General features: G+C 39.0%; 1 protein-coding gene across 6 annotated transcripts in view; it reads right to left on the reverse strand.

The window, feature by feature from the left end:
- adgrb1a (adhesion G protein-coupled receptor B1a) overlaps positions 1–22,890 on the reverse strand; it is a 227,193-nt gene that overhangs the window by 174,108 nt on the left and 30,195 nt on the right. For all 6 annotated transcript variants that reach the window (XM_028470093.1, XM_028470091.1, XM_028470094.1 and 3 more), the window contains exon 2: positions 8,485–9,386. In XM_028470093.1, coding sequence (XP_028325894.1) covers positions 8,485–9,214 — 730 coding nt within the window. In that variant the 5' untranslated portion in view covers positions 9,215–9,386. The remainder of the gene's footprint in view (positions 1–8,484; positions 9,387–22,890) is intronic.

Consider the following 22,890-nt stretch of genomic DNA (forward strand, 5'->3'; position numbering starts at 1 on the left):
TCCTCAGTTGCGTCTCTTTAGTTGAGCTTGAGTCAGGAGCTTTCTCATCTCCTCACATCTCTGAACCATCCTTAAATCACCCACTGCCTCCCTGCTGTCCACCGAGGACTGACAAATCAACTCTTTCCTGCTTCGTGCCACTGAGCGTGACGAAAATTACATGCCAACCACATACACATTGCTGGCACACCAAGATAGAATTTAGTGGACAAGACTACTTGAGTGAAGCTACCCACAGCTAATATTCTGTGGCCAACCTCTCACTTTGACCATTTGAATGTCAGAACAGCCCAAAAATAGCTCTGAAATCCCTCTCTTCTCTCATCTTAAAGGTTAAAGATTTATCACACAGCAAAGGAGCCGTGTTCACACAGGGAGCGACCAATGGGAAGCGCGCACAAACACACACACACTTGCACGCACGCACGCACGCACCTGGCCTTTAGTAACACTGGAACATTGTTCCACTGGACTCTGAGAACAGCCCTTTATTACACTGCTCATTTCATCTGCTGTGAAACGTGATCGATGCATATAGATTGCACAGCTGCATCAATCTGTAGGATGAAATAAACATGGTGGGCTTTGTCCTCGTCATTCCTCCAACAGTAAACGCCAAAAACCATTTAGCAACTATTAGCCAATCTTTTTTCACACAGGTCACTTACTACACATAATATTTAACTTCATGTATGTCTGTACACATTCACAGAAATCTAAGATACACCATGACATTACATCTATATGAATGTCAAATATGAAAGCTTACTGTGCTCCTTATGGCATTTATTCTGGATGTGATGTTAAATTGTCTTGTGCCAAAAGATGGTAGTAACAAAAGATTTACTATTTGAGAGTGGCGTGGGAGCTGTGTCTCAGATACGGGATGAATGTAATTCGGATAGCATCACTAGTAGTGTTCCTTTAAATCAGGGGGTGTTTTGGCCTTTTTAACACGAGACAACCTCATCAAAGGTGGCCAGCTACAGGGTGATCAAGCCTGAGCTTGCATCCCATAACTGTTTTCCCCACTCTCTCCTAGCTTCAGCTTAGGGCCACTTATATTATATTATTTATTTTTCTAAACAAAATGAAGCAGAAATTGCAACCTGACACTGAATATAGCCTCACATGCCAGTTTTGGTGAATTATCAAATATTTTACAGGTGTAAGTAACCTCTGGTTTTGGTTGACTTGCCACAAGGGAGGAAATTTAAAAACATGTCTCAATTACGGGCTGGCTCCTGGGGCAGTTAAGACAACCCCAGTCTATACTATAAAATCTCTAAAGAACAATCTATGCTATGCTAACTAGCTACTAGGGCTGCTCGATTATAGAAAAAATAATAATCACTATTATTTCATAATTGAAATCATGATTATTCAAACACTTATTTATTTTTTGTACAAAAAACATCAAATATATTCTATAAACATATATGAAATCCTTCAAACACTAAAATCAAGTATGTTCACTTTTGCACAAAACTAAACACTTCTTGCATGTGATGTGTCTTTGCTCTAAGTTTTCATCATCAAACCCAAAGTGTTCCCATATAAGAGAATTTGACATGCCTTGCTAGTTTACCAAGCATTTTTTGCTGTGTTTCTCCTGCCATGTTTCAAGACCACGAGCAACAACTTTCCTTGTGTTGGCCTGCTTTGGCTTTGAGAGGGGCGGGGCAGAGGGGAGGAGCTTGCATGTGTGTAGGTTAAACAACTCAAAGTTAGTAATAATAACTTGTGTGCCAAGCTTTATTATCTGTAGATGTCTGAAATAGTGATTTTTTTTTAGCGAATAAAACATGTAAAAAAAAAAATATATATTTTTTTTTTCTAATATTTGTTTTTACTCGATTATGTTATTTTGTAATCATTGGGTGTAATAATCAAAATCGTAATAAAATGTTGATTAATTGAGCAGTCCTACTACTTAATATTCACTATGCCTCTATTCACAATTCTCTCAATCCAACCTACTCACCACATATTGGAGAGGCTACAGGTGTAGGGGCGGAGCCAACAGTGCTTGTTTGTGACCCACAATGTTTTAATGACGTCACGGAGTCTAATTCTCAGCCAATAGCAAAATGCAATTGTAATAGGGCAGTCACTCTTACATTACAACAAAATATGCCAAATTGAAATACTTTGACTAAAATGTTGAGAGGAAGGGTGCAACAATTAGTCGACATTGTCGACAAAAATCGTTAACAGAATTAGTCTCCGACAATTGTCGGTTACGTCATCACCGTCTTCTTCAAGCTGTGGATGGAGCTGGATATTGTTTTTTCATGAGGAGTGGCTCATCTCACCTCCTATATATCTGTGCTCAGATCTGTATGCACGTTACGAACGTGATGAGCGGGAGTTAATCACCAGTGAACCATTCTAAGTTCCTCCAGCAGATCCACCCAGAGTTCCCACAAACACGGTGACGATGCTCTACTAAAGCATGCTAAGCTAACCCACCGACACATAAGACTGGGCTAAGAGCAAACTTCCACTTCATTAAAGGAATAGACCAGTAACAACTACACGTCTTACTGTCATTAAACCACAAAGGGCCACCAATTTGTTTATGGTCAGATTTAACACTTTTATGGAAAGATAAAAGCTAACATGTCACAATTTGTGTGAAATAAATGTTAGCATAAATGCTAATGTCACTATTCATCCATCCCAACTTGTGAAATGCCAACATATTTTATTATATTTCACGTGTTCACAGAAAAAAACTGATCCCATTAGACAGTAATGTAAATATTTTAATTATTACACCTAAATATCCTGAATGATTAAATCAAGCTTGATCTGATTTAATTATAGGAAATCAGAGATATATTTATCAATCATAACTTTATGTAACTCATAAGATAAAATAAACTAGATTCCGCAGCAGTGGTTTATGTTAAACAGTAAAAACACTAATGTAATTATTTTTGCTTTTCATGTGCTTTTTATTTTATTTAAAATAATTTCATTATGAATGAGGAAATAAATTAATTACATACAATAAAACTAATAGAGTGACCCATGTGCACAAACTGTTTAATGTGTAAATGCTATTACTGAAGCAGATTCTAGTGTTGATGTAATCAATTTAATATGTTTGTAAGGAACCTGTTTACACCTCAAGTTGGAAATTGTTTATTTGTTTATTAATTTTATTTGTCATAATTTGCCCCAAGCCAGAATCAATCAACATCACTACTTAATGATGCAGTTTGCAGAATCCTCTCTCTGCTCCGATTTGAAATTGAAACTCAACCTCCCATACCAAGGTCTTTTGTGAACGCTCTCAGCAACTTTTTTCTCTATTTACACTAGTCACAAGTGTATGGTGTTGTAGAGACTCTCACATGAATGCACGTATTACACTGTAATTACTGTCCAGAGCAGAGGATGCTGTTGTCGGCTCGTCCCCGCCACAAGCATACACTCAAGTGGATGTGATCCCAGCTGTCTGTCATTCTGATAACCATCACTCTGCATCCAGACTATAAAATTAATTCACCTTGATTAAGCTTCTCTTGGTTTACACACGCGTCGGTTGTCACTCTCTCTTTGACACCAGTGTGTGGGGGCAGACCCTGAGCAGTCACTGAGGGTCCATGAGGACACAAAGGATCCGTTCCTCCTCAGTGTTTTTTGCCTTTAAACTGTTGCTTCTCCACCTTGATCTGCCTTTTTCCTCTTGATTTACTGTGTAACTGTTATATCCAACGCTGTTATGGAGACTTTTGCTAGGACGTCCATAATTACACTTTTACGACCAAGGGTACCTGAACACGTCTGACTTCAGTCGAGCAGCCAATAGAAACGCCAAAAACCGCTCATGGAGCACACGTGTTTGTAGAAAGATCTCTGATTGGCTGACATCCAGATTCTAGGAGTGTCACGCTCCTGGATTTATAAATGTCATTTTGCAGGACCAGGAGAAGGAGAAGAGATTCACTGTCCACTCAGTACACTTTGATTACAATATGATCAAAGATGATTATAGAATTTTGAGCAAATGATGCCAAAAAAAAGTTACATATTGCAGCTTTAAATAGTGCCAAAACCCCTGCTTTCTGCTGACCTGCCACTAGGGGGTAAATTAAAAAAAGCAAAATTACTTCTGTAGCAGTAAGACACGCCCAGTCAGGAAGCCGGTCAGTGTTGTACAGCTGAGATGTCTCACTATAGTCACAGGCACACACAATCACAATGTGAAACACATACACAGCCCTACAGACACCACTCACCGCTCTACCACCTCCTCACACACACACACAGCGAAAAGAAGCACACGCAGTAATAGACAGGAACACACACATGATGTGTCTGTACATACACATACAGTAGCTTGATTAACTCTCTGATTAACTCAGAATCTGTTCTTTATAGAAGCAAAGAGTCAAAAACATCACTGCTGAAGAAAGGAGTCCCACATTATAGCTGTCAATCAATGCTCACTGATGGCTGTGATTGGAGGAAACCCTCTTCCCTCCTTTCAGCTTTCATAGGAGGGGCGGAGCCAACAGTGAATGTTAGTGACACACAATGGTCACAATAATCCGATTCAGCCAATAGCAAAATTCAATTGTAATAGCCAGCATTCAACCCTTAGAGGGCAGTAACTCTGACATTTTACTAAATACACAAAATTTTAATCTTTTACTAAAATGTAAAGAGTAGGACTAGGATTAATAAACATCACTACTTAATACCCAAATACATATTTCTTGAGCTGAAAAAAGTGGGTTTTAGAGTTTAGTTTGTCTTTTAACACAATTTGTTTTCATAAACTTGCCGTTAATTCCCACACAAAATATGACAAACTTCACCTTATGAAATATACATACGTCTCAACACAGACCTTCCCTCACATGTTTTTGGACACTATTACACATTTACATGTTTTTCCACTGTGAAACCAGTGCTTTAATGAGAGCTTTCAGGATTCTCACTAGGAATTTTCTCACAGCACGGGGGCATTGTGCGAACATTTTAAAAGGTTTTACTCTTTGAGGGCTAAAATTAATGAAATAAAGCTTAAGATATTTTTTCAATTTTTGTTGCTGCCTTTCTTTTAGGACTGTTCCAACAAAGGGACCTCACGATTTGATTTGATTCTGATTCAGGGTGCTACGATTCCGTTAATCAAGAATTATTACGAGACAAACGATTGTCACATTTTTTTAAGTATCTTTTCTTTTCTAACTTTGTAGCTATTTCATACTTTTAAACAAGGTATACAGTATGTGTCGGTATCCAGTTATTAAAGTAACCAAAAAAATGTGTCACTATTATCTTTATTTTTATCAAAACCCCAAATTCAACAGTAATCTCATATTACAAAATAAATAAATACAGAAAATAACTAAAATATTAGCTTGTACAGCTAATTCAATCTGATCTAACTCTAAGGTGTAAATGAGACGGATAAAACAATGCAATGGGAGCATCTACGGAGAGTGTCATCATGACAATGACGTCATTGATCAGATCGGCAAATTAAAAAATTACAGCCGATCACATTAATTGCATGAAATGCAAAATATCGGCCGATCCAATATAGCCGATCAAATCAGTGTATAGCCTAGCTCTCATGGCACTTGTGAAATTGGATTTTTTTAATAAAAGGTGGATGGATAAAAGAACACAATGAATTATAAAATCATGCCTGTAAGTTCTGAGACAAATCATCGTTGCTGTCTTCACTTTCAAACTATTGTGTAAGAAAAGGAGCTGATCAACACGCTTCTAATTTACTGTGCTCCGCTGTGCAGTTACTCCGCGGTCCGTGTTTTTAGATTGGTCGGTTAGGTGGGAGGCCAATATCGCCGCCAACCCCTTGTGCCAACTGTCGTGGTCCGGTCCCCGTGTCAGGGCGCACTGAGGAGAGTCCGTGCTGGGGGTGAGGGGGCTCCGTCCCTGCTGGAGAGCGGAGAGGGCTCTGCATGGTACCCATGTCCAAGCATGTGCATTTGCCAAGGTATGTTTGATCTTCCGCACACAGCAGAGTCCAGACTTAAATATGTGGATGGTTATTATGATTACGTAAGCAGAGAATGCACACAGGCAGCATTGGGGGCAGCTTAAGGGCTGCAGGGGTCCTCAGGTAAAGAAGGGAGCGTCTGAGCCAATCACCTGTGTTAAATAAGACGGTGTGGCTAATGAATGTGTTTCTGGGCTATTCAGATTAAAAAAGAGAGTTGAAACAACCCGTGCACACCTGGGAGTCCCTTTTGTGTCCAAGGGTGCAACAATTATTACAACGGTAATGATTAAAAAAGGAAAACTGAGCGTAAGGGGGCCCTTACGCTCAACAGCAAGAACCCTGACTTTATTAAATGTAGCAATTGTCAAATCTTGCTCCTTCTGATGCAATAATTAATGAGAATAGTTAACTCCATTAACCGTATTAGGGAAATTTGACCATTTTAATTTGCTCTTATGATATCTGATCAGGGAAAGGTGATGAAACTGGAACAAAATAATAATTTCAGTCTAATAATAATTAAACTGATACGCAAACATGATAGTGAAAATCTGAAAGGGGATATTGGAAAATCTAAGGCTGTAGACTATCTCTGTGCTTATCTATAAAGAACAACCCCATTTTTAAGACAAGACAAACAACATAAATAAGTGAACCAAGCTAAATTTATCCCCACCCTCAAGCTTCACACCAAGTATAACAGATGGTAAGTTACAACCTGCAGCATTAAAATCCATTACCATAGACTCTGAGAGGACTCTCTGGATGGTGATGTATGACAGCATAATTACACGTAGGAAGGCTGGATGTTTATTCTATTTTGGATCTTTTTAGTGTGCACTATCCTCTGAAACCAGCTGGAACAACACCACATAGTCCCAAGAGCTTGAGATGATCTAAAAGCTGGTTTCCACTGTCCCGCTGCACTGGGGAAGGTACTTTTTCTTTCACTGGAGGGAAACAATGATGATGGATAATCTATGAATGCTTTGGGCACTAAAGGGCTCAGACCAAAAAGGTTCATCTGCGCATTTTTTGCTCCAAACAACAATCATTCGTCTTCATCATGCCTGCTTCATTTCACACGACTCCCTCTTTTAAATCCTCATTTTCCAGCAGCAGTCCCCACTTTTTCCTTCATCCCCTCTCAAGCCTCTCGGTCGTGCCGAAGCGCTCTCTCCTCTCCCTGTATCTATTGTCTATCCTTCATTTATCACTCGTAACGATCAGTCGTCTATTTCCCTCTTTGCCACACACAGCAGGCCATAACTGCCTGGTTCCCACTAAATCCATTACATTTCCCCAGCCTCTCTTTATCTTCCTTCAGCAATTCAATCCAGTCCTCCCTCTAACCAAATCTTCACAGACTGCTTGCCTCTTCCATTTGAGCTCATCACAAAACTGCTTGTGATCATGAAGTGGAGGTTGTCGTCTAAAGAGTCCTGTGCCTGTGGAGGCTGAAAAAGTCAGTCTCTTTTTATCTCCACAAAAAGCCAACAATAGGTTGTATATTCCTCCTTTAATGTTTTTACACTTTTAGGCACTGACAGCCCACACCTCACTGCTGAGGAACATATAAGTGTGATAAGCAAGAGCGAGGAGGAGGCAGGGGTGGCGAGGGGATATAACTGCTGTGGAGAGTCCACAACGCAACATCATCTGTGGTTGGCTAGCTTCCCACGAATGGCTCAGCCCATTAGGGAGCCCAAGAAGAAAAAATAGGGCGATAGTGATGACGGCTAAGCAGAGGTGGAGAAGAAAAGAGAAATCTGGAGAAAAGGCAAGCTGATAAGGGAATGCATTTCAAAATAAAAGAAGTGAGTGAGAGACGGAGAATAAAAAGGTTAGAGGGAGACAGAGAAGCTGAGAAATGTCCCGTCCCTCTGGCTAGAGTCACTCCAAAGCAGGACAGAGATGTCAGGGCCCATCCCGTCTACTGTGAGGATGGGAAAGAAAACTGCGATCAAATTAGAATTCAAGCCAAAAGCTTTCAGCCCCTAGAATTTTTTTCCTCATTTTTTTTGTCTGTGTTTATACCACTGCCTGATTCTTACACTGAAGTCTCAGCTAATTGACACGAGACCTCAATTTTCATCCGTTTCCGAGAGCAGATTAGGTGTCACTGCAAGAAACCACAGGGGTGGAACACTGAAGCTATATGACCTTGTCAGGTCACAGAGCTCACTTCGATCTGATGAAATTATAGACCTTCCATTTCTTGTTCTCCATTTGCAGCAAAGCCACTCAACTGGCTTTTAAGCCAATGTCACACAAATGTCTTCACTTTTCTAAAATCAGGCATATAAGCTTTTAAAATGTAATGTTCTCTGCCACTTTGCCGAGCAATGGCCTGATAATACTCCAGCCTTTTCAGGTCAAATACAAGCTGTTCTGCTCTCAGTACACTTTAAAATAATGTTTGCAGTTATCTGTGTTTTCTCCATGTCAGTATTCGAGTGTTTTTAGAAGCAGTTAAAGAAAGGGTTTTCACTCACCGTTCCTCTCAGCATCTTTTTCACGTTCTTTGACATCCGGTAAACAATTGTCCAAGTAAACTCCATTGTGATAGCAGCTTCCACCTTCACTGAGCAGTGGTGGGGGATCCCAGCACAAACACGGAGTCTGCATAATGCCGCAGGGCCGTCTGGAGGTGCTGGAACCCAGGCAGTCCTCCAGCCACTGGCACAGCATCTGACAGGCTGCCATACTCGGGTTGCGCTTGCCCACTACAAGGAACTCCGTTTTGAAATCCAGTTCCCCACTCGACGTGGGACTGCTAGTCTGTCCTTTTCTCATTTGTAGAAACTGTTTCCCAGCCTCGAGGAAGGCGACTGGAGCTGATGTGTCACATAGCTTCACGACCTCGTCAAAGCTTTCCATGCCCAGGTAAGTCCTCGTGGTCTCCAAGAAGGAGTCATACTGAAATGTGCGCAGCTGTGATGACACACAGTCCTGCGTAGGTTTGGTTACCTTAACAAAAACGGTGTAGCGTCTTGGGTCGGGGTTCTGGAGTGTCCAGGAACATGGAACAGAGGGGAAAACTGATGAGGACAGAAAGAACCCAAAGAAGCGATTCTGGACTAAAGTGGAGCAGGAATCAGATTCTGGACCAGATGGAGCTGCCAGACACCAACATCTGATGAGGAGAAGAGGAAGAACACAGAGAAACGGCACTGTGTAGGGCTGCTTCAATAAGCTTGGAGCTTCTACAATCATTCCTGTCATGGTTTGTAGATGAAAGCGGTGAAACAGCTTCAGTTTGAGGCCTTGCTTTGAGAACCTGACGGGGTCACTTCCTGCTGTGCACCATAACACTAAGGGAAAGGTAGAGCATTCCCCACAGACTCCCAGCTATTGGCCCATGGTTGTGTCACTCTGCCCTGATATTTCCCAGACCCTGTGGAACAGAAAAGAGGAGACGAATTAGATGTGTTTGATCAGACAGCAAAATATAATTACAGAGCTCCAATTCATTTCCACAACAAACAGCCTCCAGAAGCTCTCACACTCTGTGCAATAACACAGAGTGGCTGTCATGGATGGAACTTTTCAGCTTTACTTTGTTTTCTTTGGGCAACTTTTAAATCTCATCTCATCACATAATTTCTTGGGTTTCATTTGAGTGATTCAATGCAAAATAAACTAAAACTAAAGTACACCTACTATTTTCATCAGGTCTTGATTGCTCTCACAACTCCTCTGAAGGGTAAAAAATAAATCCTACTTGTCCAAATGCAAAGTTATGGTAAAAATCCAGCGTTTGTGTCTTACAATCAAAAGGCTAAACTAAATGTTTGGTGTCCTTTTGCTGAGCTGCTTTTTAGAGGCAGTGCTGCTTTCTCACACCCAGAGCATTATCTACTAACATGAGACACTGTGTTCAAGTCATATCATCCAACACACACACAGCTCTGAAATGTTTCATGTAAACACACCCATTGTCTCCATCGACCCCTGTATTTGAAGAGCTAACAGACACTGAGCAGCTATTAACACACTGTGATCCAGAGACGACTAGAAGGAGCTGCACAGCACAGTTTCAACTTGTTATTTTGTTAGAACTGATCAGTCAGACTTATACTAAAACATTTCAGCTAAAAGCATTTCCATAACACAGGGAAATATAGAACTATATCTCTCAGCGTCTATGGTTAAACGTTTTCCTTTTTATATTTGGTTACCATATTTTGTACATAATGTAGAAAGGATTTTATTTAGTTTGTATTCTTCAAAATGATCCTACCTTATACAGATGTTAAAGCTCTAATTTTGAATTTTGAACATTTGGAATTTCTCTTTGACATAATTTCAGTGTTTATCCTTGTGCTTGTTCAGAAAAAAAAAAGTTATCTTTTCTATTATTATTATCTAATAATTTGCGTATCTTGAGAGCCCATAAAAAATGGGAGCAAAAACAAAAGTGTTGCTTTTATATTTTTGTTCAGTGTGTGTGTGTGTGTGTGTGTGTATATATATATATATAGAGGTTTTCCTGCCTTATGCTCAGAGTAACGTTGGGCTCTGCTCCAGCATCCACCCACCCTCAAAAGTAAAGGCATTCCAATATGTTCATCAAATCGCTACAAGAAACGACAGTTTACTCACACAACTTCTATAAAAGTCATACAAAGCCAGCTGGCCAACCATTGAATTGACAGTTCAGAAGCCAAATGATACAATAGTGAAAGAAGAAGTCAGGAGGTGTTACACAAATACAGATGACCATTAGATTTCATTCAGAATGACTTTGAGAGCATTATGCTTCAGTCTGCTACAGGGGTCACTATAGGTTTTGCTCATTGGATTTTCTGTTCAAAAAAGGATATTAAAAAACAAAATAACAATTATTTGATTTTTACTTTATATTTAAAAACATTAAGCCATAAATGAAAGGCATTTTTCTTCATAATGGTCAAGGAGGGATAAACAAAGCTTCAATAACTGGTTGATTTTTATTTTCTGTTTCTAAAAAAAACAAAAAAAGAAATGTTAGAAGAACGAAACAAAAAACACTCGATTATTCAAATGCCGTGACTAGAAGTTGCCGTTTTCAAATAAGAGCGTGTTTGAGGACAGTGCTGTGCAGCAGAAGATGGACATGGATCATTATGTTGTTTTTTGAAAAAAACCTCTTCCACCCACACTTTGGTGTGATAAGCGTGCAGAGATTTGTGTGGATGACAAGCGTTCCTGTTTTGCCATGTCAATAGTTACATCACAAGCTTCCAATGATATTTTAGCCTGGGCTAAACCACTGGTACAAGTCATGTATTTATTGGCACTCTTGCCGAAACACAGCATCGTCTTAATTTGCGCTTTTACTTTGAAAACTGCATGAAAATTAGGGATGTCCCGATACAACTTTTTCAGTTCCAATACGATACAGACATTGCAGCCTTGGGTTTCGGCCGATGCTGATATCGATCAAATGCAATATCAGCACAAATAACACATGGTTTTATTTCTTATTTTGTAGTGTGGAATGTTAGAAAAGGCTTGATCGAGTGATGTTACTCAAACAGAGAACAATAGTCAACAATTCAAGTTCACTTCAGTTTGTTTTTACTGTCAGTATGTGGTGGGAACAACTGAGGGCGGGGACAAAAACAACAAAAACTTATCGGAGCGCTTATATCGGAGATTTTAGATGCAGTCTGATAATAACTGATTTTCATTTTCTGGCTGATATCGGACCGATATCCGATTTCAATATCGGATCGGGACACTGCTAATAAAAATAACTGGTTTGTAAAGTTTTGTTTATTCCTTCTTGACCCTTTAAAGTAAAATTTCCTGAATTATATTTTTGAATTTTAAAATCAAATAACCACAATTTTTTTTATTCTTTAATGTCCTTTTATCAACAGAAAATCCAATGACCAAAACCTACACTGACCTTCTTTTTCAACATTCTGTGGCAGAATTTGGCCTTAAAGGTCTGCATGGTCTCTTATACCATCCATGGTCAGCTAGCTCACCTCTAGCATTACTTATATTCTCCCTCACATCCAATCATTGAATTAAGTATGAAACCAAATCACTCATAAATAGAGGTGTCCTGATCCGATATTGATATTGGATATCAGTCTGATATCAGCCAGAATTCCGATTTTATCGGACTGCATCTAAAATCCCAGATATAAGCGGTCCTACTGTTGCTGACTATTGTTCTCTGTTTGAGTAACATCACTTGATCAAGCCTTTTTTTTAACACTCCACACTGCAAAATAAGTAATAAAAGTATGTATGGGGCGAACTGATATCTATCAGATCAATATCGGTATCAGCCGATACACAAGGCTGCATTATCGGTATCATATCAAAAGTCAAAAAGTTGTATCGGGACATGCCTACACCTAAATACACGTATTTGTTTACTTTGTGTTGAAAATAATCCTAATCGTTTTTTACGAACACTTCCATAATTTGACTCGTGCTCTGATCACATGACCCTTGGGTATTTTTTTAATAGAGCTGACAGGGAATATTAGTAATCCAGAATGGAGGCTCCTGATTGGCAGGACATTTTGGCATCTGTAAAGTGGAAATATTCATGCTTTTCTGCCTGGAGCTGTAAGAGCAGGCAATTAGAAGAACAAAGGTGTTGCATTAGCCAGCAACATTGGAGCATGAATCCATGTAAACATACCAAGCAGACTGGCAGTGTGAGCATGGGAGAACAATGACTCAATCAATGGGAGGCAACAGCCCCTCCTCCGACAGCCATGTTGAGGAGAGACAAAGGGAGCACTGATGAGAAAATGATAGAGTGGCACAACACATCACTTCTCACATCAAAAGCTAAAGGATTACAGACTGATTAGCATCATAACAGAGACCTGCTGCTGTATAGCCATGTACGCAAAGGCAAAAAGCCACGAGCCTGTGAAACAGATCCAGTCCATCTCAAACAAGCCTCTCACATCGTTCAAAAGGTACACCCTGTACAGGAGACCAGTATGTCACAACTATGAACACATTATCACTCCTACAGGCACTTTCAGAAACTCCATTCAAGCTAGTTGGCATGTTTTTGGACTGTAGGAGGGAGTCCAGTTAGCGTAGAAAACTGAAAGGCCCCTGAAAAATTCAACCCAAGCATGCTTACTAGGGCTGCCCAATATGGACCAAAACTCATCTCGATATTTTTTCTCAAAATGACGATTCGTAATTTGTGTGTCGCAACAAATTTGAATAGGTCCATATCACCACCTACTGAACTGAAGTGTGTAAACTCCAGAAATATACAATATACATCTCAATACTTCGAATTCAAAAAACATCAAACAAGAAAAACTATTCTGGGTTAAATTCGCTGATGCCAAATGCCACACACGCAATATGTGCCACTTTTGGCTTTTTTCCCCTATAAGGGACAGTACGTATGAGTGAGTTCTGTAATGTGGCTTGTTTAGGGGAAGTTCTGGGTTAGAGCACACCCAGTGTTCCATCTAACAGTTTTTTTTCATGTTGTTCCGAGAAGCGGTGAAAGCAGCAACTCCTTAAAACCAGTATTTTAATAGAAAATGAGCTATAAAAATATATATATTGATATAGGCAATATTGTAATTTTCTTTATCGCCAAAATAGAAAACTCAATACATCTTGAATTTCAACACATTGCCCTGCCCTACTTCCTTGTACGCCTGTAGTTCAACACCAAGCAACCAATATACATGCCAACATTTTACTTCCCAAGTAAAAGTTACCAAAAAGTTAAGTAAAAGTTACAAAATGTCCAGTTTACAAGATTATGTTTTGAAAAGGAAAAAAGACACACAAAAAAAATCTTTAATTTGTTTATTATCAAATTAATAAATTCAAATTGATTTGACTTAAAGTTACAATAAATCAGACTTTTCTATTTTGAAGTGCAAAAACTTAAAGTTCCACTGCCAGACAGACAACTATTGCAAGTCTGAAACTTGAAGCACAGCTAATAAATTATCATCATGATATCACTTAAAAACATCAGCACTAGGGATGTAACGATTAATCGTAAGGCAGTTAAAAATCGATTCATATATATCACGGTTCATATCGATACTCTGAAAATTGAATCGCAGTACTCTATATAATTATCCTCCTCTTGTCCAGAAGCGTAGGTGACGGGTGGAATCTCCTACTACTCTCTTTCTGATTGCCTACTACTCTTAAACATGTTCATAAATGATTCCTTGCCACTTTAGCACCGAAAGATTATCTGTAATATTACGTGAATATCTGTAAAAGTCACGTTTTTCTATTAGCTCTGTCTGCTAGCGCATAGCATCTCTTCTTCACTGCAAGAATCTGCATGCCAACCGACCACTGGGTTACCAGCGCCCTCTGCTGCTCCAAACAAATATCTGATGTAAATACAGTGCAAATATACTGTTTTTTTTCAAGTCCAATTGTTAAGGCACAAAATACATTTTCAGTTGCACTTTTAAAAAGAAAAAGAACTATTATGCAGTTTTGCATTGTTTACTATAGAACCAGAATTTAAATTAATAGGCTTCTTCTTCATTTGTATTATTCCTTTATTTATTTCATTTATTATTTATATCAAGGTATTCTTTTGACAATGAAAAATAAAAGAAAAATAGTACAGTATTTTCTAGTTTTTTTTTCCAAAAAAATAAAGGAATATTTTTTGTCATCATTTGTCTACAGTTCCATTTTGTAAAATAAATCGTGAGCGAATCGTATCGTGAACCCAGTATCGTGAATCGAATCGTATCGGGAGTTGAGTGAATCGTTACATCCCTAATCAGCACAGTTGACATATTGACTGGTTGTGGTCCACACACACTTCCTTTTCTGACCTGTGGTGACAGCAACATACCTCTACTGCATCAACAGTAGTCTACAAGAACAATGGAGGGTAGAGAGAGTCAGCATGTCAAAATCTGAAAGGAAAAGCCTCAACAGTGTGTAAGAACGTAATATTGCCAAATCGTGTTGCCTCTCGCCTACTGGTAAGTTATTCAAACTGGAACTTGTTTGGCAAGATGATATCGAGCTAGTTCTTTTGAACGACATTGAATTTATTGAAATCTTTGCTAATGTCATCAAAATTGTCTAAGATGAAATCATGTTAAAATTAACCTTATCAGCTATTTGTTGAGAGAGGCCAGAGATTAAATGTTGACAACTCATATCAGTAGCTTTAAAGCCTATACTGCCTTTTCAGCAAAATGCAGTGTGACAATCAATAGAAGTGATTAAATAAACTCATCAGTTCAAACATTATAACAACAATGTGTGTACACAATTAACAGCACAAGTGTGTGGAACTCATGAAGCATTGGAGTGGCAGTATTTTAGTGTTTAAGGCTCATTTTGAATTTTCTGTTCTGTCCCGAAATGAATGCACTGGAAATCCTGCATCGAACATGCACAGCAGACACATTTTACCTTTTTTTCAGAAATATGAGATTGGTTTCCAGGGTTTTCCAGCAATATAGGCCGACAAACTGGCTATTTATCTTCCCAACCAATAGACCCATTTCATGTAACATATGCATACCAAATTAGGTGTATGCGCGCACAGGCTCGGTGCAAAACAGCCGGAGAACTGCATTGTATTAGCTACGGCACACGATTGAAACACTTCTGTTTAGGGGTGTCCCGATCCGTTATTAATATCGGATATCGGTCCGATATTAGCCAGAAAATGAATATTGGATTTTATCTGACTGCATCTAAAACCACAGATATAAACTCTCCGATAAAATGTTCTGCTCCAGCACTTTTATCCATAGGTGATTGTGGTTTACACTCCACACATACACACACACACTCCACACACACACTACACACAGAGATAAAGTAAACATTTATGATAGAATCAGAATGAGAATCAACTTTAATGGCCATGTTATATGTATGTAATAATAATAATAATAATAATAATAATAATAGTGCAGTAGTGCAGTGATGAGTAGTGCAGGTGAACATTTAAATAAATAGTATACGTGGTATACATTCAAGTGACAGTTTGTTCCAGGGTTGTTACATAGAAATAAATAGCATAAAGTTGCCAAAAAACCACGTTAGGTTTGTTCAGAAGTGATCGTGTCTACGTAATCGCTGCTGAGGCAATGGTGCATGGGAGCGGACAGAGCGATATTGGATCCAGTAAAAAGTGACCATAAAAAGCTGTAAATGGACTGATATGCAGACGTGGGACAGTGAGGAGGAGACTTAATGTAGAGATGGAAACTCATCCGTTGAAACTGATCAGAATACGTGGAAATACACGGAAACCTTCGGTAACAGGAGTACAGCAGCCCGCCTACCTGCCCGTTCATAACAAGTAGTTATAAGCATCTACAGACCTAATGCTTTTAGGTTTTCTTTCATATATACACTGAGTTTCAGATATGTATAAAATTCTGTCCATTGAACATCGGGCCAGTAGCGCACATCGGATGACCACTCGTTTCGTTGCATGCGTCCCGCAGTCATTTACCTGTACTTACAGTGAGTACAGGTGTACTTAAAGTGAGTTTCCACTTAAAGTACAGCTGTACTTAAAGTGAGTTTCCTTAAAGTTTCCTTAGTTGACAAGCTTTCAACATACAGTACTTCAAACCATTTAACAGCTGTTCATTCGTATAAATTTTTCAAGTGACATGGTTTCTGCACCGAGTATGCGCGCACACATCAGTCACGTGTCTCATTCATATTGAAATGGGTCTATCCTCAAAGACAGTAACAACAGAACCTACAACGCCCTGTTAGACTCCAAAATTAAACAGATAATCATCTGTCTGTGCTGATGAATGTTTACCATGGTAAATGTCAATGACTTTTTAACAAGCCCTCACACATGCGCACACACACGCACACCCTGGTTAATGTTTCTCACGGGGACTTCATCAAGATCATTGATTGAGGTGAAAAATGGCAACAATCAGACATGATTTTCACCGAGTTTCGGTACTTAATTTAGAAAGTATTCTCTTTGATGCTCTAATGTGCTTGTACACAGACTTTGATGGATTTCCACTCATGATTCTGGAGTAACCTTTTTGCAGGCTCAGTACATGAGGTGATGAAGTGCATCACGTTTCCTTCAGGTGAAAGCAATGAACCTGAGAATGATCCCAGGCTTTTCCTCACTCTGGGACATACTGTATATACACAACACACACACAAACCTGCTCAGCATTATGTTTCATTACAGCTCTCACAGATCCCAACACTGACAACCTGAAGGAGGTCAAAGACGGAAACTGACAAGCGGAGAATGTTAGAAATTGATTATTATTCAGGTGTCAATGCAAAGGTTCCAGCCTACTTGGATATCATGTTTTTGTCTGTAACAGAAGGAAACCTCTCCTCCTCCTCCTTCTTACACAATGTGTCACTGTGACCTTTGCCTTTCCCATCATGCACTGGGTGAAAAAGTAAAAAGTGCACAGGCCAGCAGCAGCATTGTAGCCACAATTTTGCTACAGTCATATACATTCCTTTAGACTCAATTAGGAGGCCAACATTGAAAAACTTCTGTTTCCTCCCTCCCTTGTTATTCCACATTTTTGACTCACTGCTCGACGTCACCGAGCGGATTCTCCTCCTCCGCAGTGTTTGTTTTGAAAAGGAGGAGGAGGAGCTAAAATTCTATATTAAACACTGCGGTTTAATATAGAATACACATTATACTTTATTGTCATATGTGTAAAGCTACATACATTAAATGTGTTCTCTGCATTTAACCAGCCACAGTGTAGCACCCAGGAAGCAGTTAAAATCAGTTTCATTTTTTGTATCCGTTATATCGCCTCGTTTTGCCTTTGAGATGATCTGACCTGTGACCCAATGCGATGCAGAGGTTGGACAAAACAGTGGACCATCACCTTGAAAGACTATTCCTGTAATAAGTGGTGGTGAGGAGGAGGAGAAAGAGACGCAGCAGCTCCTGTGAGTGTTTGAAGCAGCTGACTCAGCTGATTGACTCCGCTGCTGCTGCCGCACACACCCTGAAACAGTGTTTGTCTGACTCACAATCATAATAGCCGCTTAAAAGAGCCATGTGTTTTACTGTAATGTGCAGTTTTTGGTTTGAAAACAATAACAAGAGTGTGTGGATAGGAAAAGAAAATCGCGAGTGATCAGTTGTTTTTAGAACGACTAAAACTCTGGAAAACAGGCAAGTTTGGGAAAATTAATCTCAAATACTATGTTGTTTGGGTTCTTACAACAAATGTAGATGAGTGAAAAAAGCATAATACCACCCCTTTAATGACAACACATCCTAACTTTGCACTCAGACGTTACTAATTACTGTATATTAGCAAAGAATCAAATAATTGATTACAGTAGTCCCTCGTTTATTGCGGGGGTTACGTTCTAAAAATAATCCGCAATAGGCGAAATCTGCAAAGTAGTCAGCTTCATTTTTTACTATTACTAGTGTTGTGTTCAAGACCACACTATCCGAGACCAGAATGCACCAAGACCATGACTTCGGGGGGCCGAGGCCGAGTCAAGACCAAGACCGAGACAAGCTGAGACCGAGACCAAGACCATAAACATTTTTTATTTAAAAAAATATATGAATAAATAAAATTATGACAAGGTTCAACAGTTAAATAACATTCTCTATTTAATTTTAGCTTCTTTTAAATACATTTGAAGGAGAAAAAAGTTGCCTGCAAAAAACTGACTAAAATATTAAAACTACGACTGCTACTGATAAATTCACAATTATTCTACATATTTGAAAACAAGATGTTTATGTCAGCTAAATGTACAGCAAGTGTTTAAAAGCATTTTTGCCAAAAAATAACATGGCTGGTGACCTACACACCGCAGAGTGTTTCCTCTTTGTTAGGGTTGAGCATCGTTTGAATTTTAAAGATTCTGATTCTCAATTTTGATTCCTGTTTTAAACGAGATAATAGAAAAAATTTTTTGTTTGAAAAAGCCTTTACACAGGTTATTTTTATTAATTCACTTAGTTGATCTAGCTTAATTTGGTTGCTGTAATATAACTAGGATATTCAATTAACAAAGGTTTCCAACTGTAACTGTAAAAGTGAAACTTTCTGAAATAAAACTAAAAACAAGTTGTCATCAGTCTAAAAAACATAGAGCTACAGGTAGATGTGAAACTAAATAAAACAAACTCAAACCCTGGAACAGTCATGTGACAAATCAATCAATAGTTCTTGTTGAGAATTATTATTATTATTATTATGGATACAGTGGAAACAGAAACTATAAAAAATAGTTATATTATGAACCTGTTTATATTGTAGGGAAGATATTATATACATACATGTAATTGGAGTCTAAAGCCACAAAAAAAAGAGCACTTTAAAAAGAAAATAGACTAATATAAGACCTCTTTACAGTTATTTGAGTCATTGGACTTGGACTTGATTTTATATAGCGCTTTATCACCACACTGAAACAGTCTCAAAGCGCTTTACATATCAGCTCATTCACCCAATCACTCACACATTCACACACCAGTGGGACAGGACTGCCATGCAAGGCGCTCGTCGACCACTGGGAGCAACTTAGGGTTCAGTGTCTTGCCCAAGGACACTTCGACACATAGTCAGGTACTGGGATCGAACCCCCAACCTCTCGATCAGAAGACGACCCTCTACCACCTGAGCCACGGTCGGTCATTCTGTGCTTGCGTGACTTGCAGCGATGACGCGCTGGTGACAACATAATCCAAGATGGTGGCAGCACGGACTACAGCCGACACTATTTAATAAGAGCCTTAAAAGACATGGATATAATGAAAAGAGTGGATGGACGGAGGATTAAACATGCAGACTTTCCCACGGACACACACAGACTTATTAAACACACACGGACCTCAGTAAACGGAACAGGCTTCACCGGGGGCAGGCACTAGGACCCAGAGGCAGAGTAAATGCGCAGAATAAATACGCAGATTTTATAGTCAACGCGTCGTTTAATCTTGTAAACAAAGAATAAAAACCAGCAAGCGGCCACTTCCTGTGCAGGTAGTTGCATGAACTTCAGGTGCAGTACCACTCCCATTTGATTGTTTAAATGTTGGAAATTGGAAAATACAAGCGGGGAAGAATGGCGGATCAAACAGTTGAAGAAGCCCGAAAGCTGCGACCTAAAGTTTCTAAAGTGTGGGAACATTTCAGTAAAGATAAAGCAGCGAAACAAGTTAGATGTCAACTATGTAAAGTACAACTGGCTTTCCATGGTAGCACTAGTGATGCACGAGCACCTTAAGTGCATGCACCCCGCAGCTGGTGTTCCATGTTCTTCATGTCCAGTGGAAAGGTGAGATTATAAGTAACATTGACATCTCAAGAATCTTTAATTTTAATCACATGCAGATTTGTTTGTTAATAACCAACCACACAATGCGTGTGCCTGTGTGAGAAAAGCCACAGAGGAGATGGAGAGAGTCCCACACACACACACACTTCAAAACACGCCTTCGCCACACATAAGGTATTTATAATAAAAATATACTAAATGAGTAAAATAAAACAAAAACTAAACAATATTTATACAAAAAGTACCCAAAACGACAACAGAAATGCACAAAAATATACAAAAAGGCTCCAAAAACACACAAAATGACAGAAAAAAAAAACATACATTGCAGAAAAATACACCAAATGACAACAAAAATATAAAAATGACTCAAAATAGACAAAACAAAATATTTGAAACCAGGAAATTTGCACCTGCAAATAAACCCCTTTATAACAGAGTACAGAGTATGTACACCTCTTTGTACATCCAACCTTCAAACACATACTCATTTGGCCATAATTGACAACTCTACTTGAGCTCCCACATGAGTACATACTTCCAATGGGCACTGTACTACTAGTTTAAATAAGGATTTATTTTTTTTTCATTTCAGGCAAATTGATGCACTTTAAATCTTTTCTGTTAAGATTAAAAAATAATGTTAAAATAATTCCTTGATGTAAGTTGATCTAAATTTCTTTCTTTTTTTTTAATTTTCTTTAATGTTAAGATAGTGTTATGCAGAGGTGTACTTATAACAATTTTTTAGACCAATTATACTATTTATAGTTGCGACGGAGAGTGGGGGGGCGAAACTATTTCGTTTTCTAGGGGAGGTGCAACAGAAAAAAATTGAGAAGCACTGGGTTAATGTGACCTGAAACATGAAACAGAAGGATTTCCTTTTAGACCACGAGTAAAACTCAATGATAATTGGTTTGCGTGGCAATGACAATTGATGATGCTTGTGAGCTCGGACTAGATGACAGTATTAGCACATATGGCACAGAGAGCACAAACACATTAATGAACTGATAATGACCCAGATCTTCAGCTTCGATTGCTTTCACATCAAACACTAGTGAGTGCGGTCACAGCAGTGCCAGATCAGACTCAAGATGCCACTGGCTGTGTGTGTGTGTGTGTGTGTGTGTGTGTGTCATATCTCATCCCTAATATGACTATCGCTCAGCAGGGATTTTACTAATGGTCCTTTTTTTTTTTTTTTCAATATCTCCATAAGTCTCTGTATAATGGCTGCTTTGTTCTACAACCTAATCGCATTAATATGAAATGCAATTGCTCTGGAGAGCAAATCAAATCAGCCAGATCAAATTCAGATGAAAATGGGTTCATCAGAGAAGCTTTGTGTTTCACAGAAGAATGGAGACTTAAACTAAGAGGGAGCCTTCTATGCAACAGACTGAAGCGTCATCTGAGTTTGCTTCCATACAATTGTACAAAATATTTCACACAAACCTCATTAATGCCTTTAAAGTGAAAATGAACAGTGTGTGAGGCAGTGGTTTGTTCTTTTGGTTAATATATTCAGACACACAGAGTATTTTTTATTAAAGAGCAGAGCTTATATCAGTTAGCACAGTGAAGTCCAAAGGCTCTCTTACATGGTTTGTAATGTGAAAGAATAAAAGTTGCACTAATTATTGTTGTGTATCTTTATAACTACAACTATAGAATGCCTGAAAAACTGAAATTTGGAGATGCACAATATTGTCGGTATCGGCCGATATTTACACAGTGCTCTTGTGATGAAATAGCATCAGTGTGATTTGGACTAAATCACACCAGTGCTGATATTTCACAAAACAGCACGACCTCAAGTGTGATATTGCTTTTATACACCAGTTGGTCTCTTAGTTAACAGTAGTAAGTGACAATAGATTATGATTTTTTTTTATTTACTCATTTGGCTTCTCCAACAAAAGTGGAGAGAACACTGGCTACGTTCACAGACACTGCAGGTAAATGCAACCCAAATACCATCTTTTTGCCCATATGCAGCCTGTATCTGATCACAGCAAACGGCCAGAACTCTTGATTTTCTCAGTCTCCTTAAAGTTATGAAGTGCTGACTTCTGTTGGAAAGAGCATTTCTCACCGCGACACACAGTCCTACACTGGATGCCTCCATATTTACTAACAAACACTGTGGGGTCATGGGTCACTTTAGGACCTCTTCTATGCTTGTTTAGCGTTGCATTCTGTTCATACACCAAACTGATTGAAGACGCATTTCATATGTAATATGAACGACCACACAGAAAAAAATCTGAATTGTGCATGACAACCTGCAGTGTGAATGTAGTGACAGTATGCTGAGGTGTGTAGCCCAAGACGTAATGCTGCGTTCACACCAAATGCGTCTTCTGCGGCACCGGACGCATCTGCCGCATGAAACGTACTGCAGGGACGGCAGGATAAATAAATGTCCCCATTCACATCACATCACATCAGCTGTACAGCGGAGTGATATGATTTGTAAGAAGTCCCGGTGCTGTTGTTGCTCTATATCAGCACTCTTGGAAAGTCTGTTGACTGATCAAATTACTTGGTGGGAACTAACTATTGTATGAAATAAAATGATAGACTTTGCTTAATTGATCAGCCCATAGACAACGTATACGTAG

This window comes from Gouania willdenowi, chromosome 16 (assembly GCF_900634775.1).
Source record: "Gouania willdenowi chromosome 16, fGouWil2.1, whole genome shotgun sequence".
Classification (NCBI taxonomy): Eukaryota; Metazoa; Chordata; class Actinopteri; order Blenniiformes; family Gobiesocidae; genus Gouania; species Gouania willdenowi.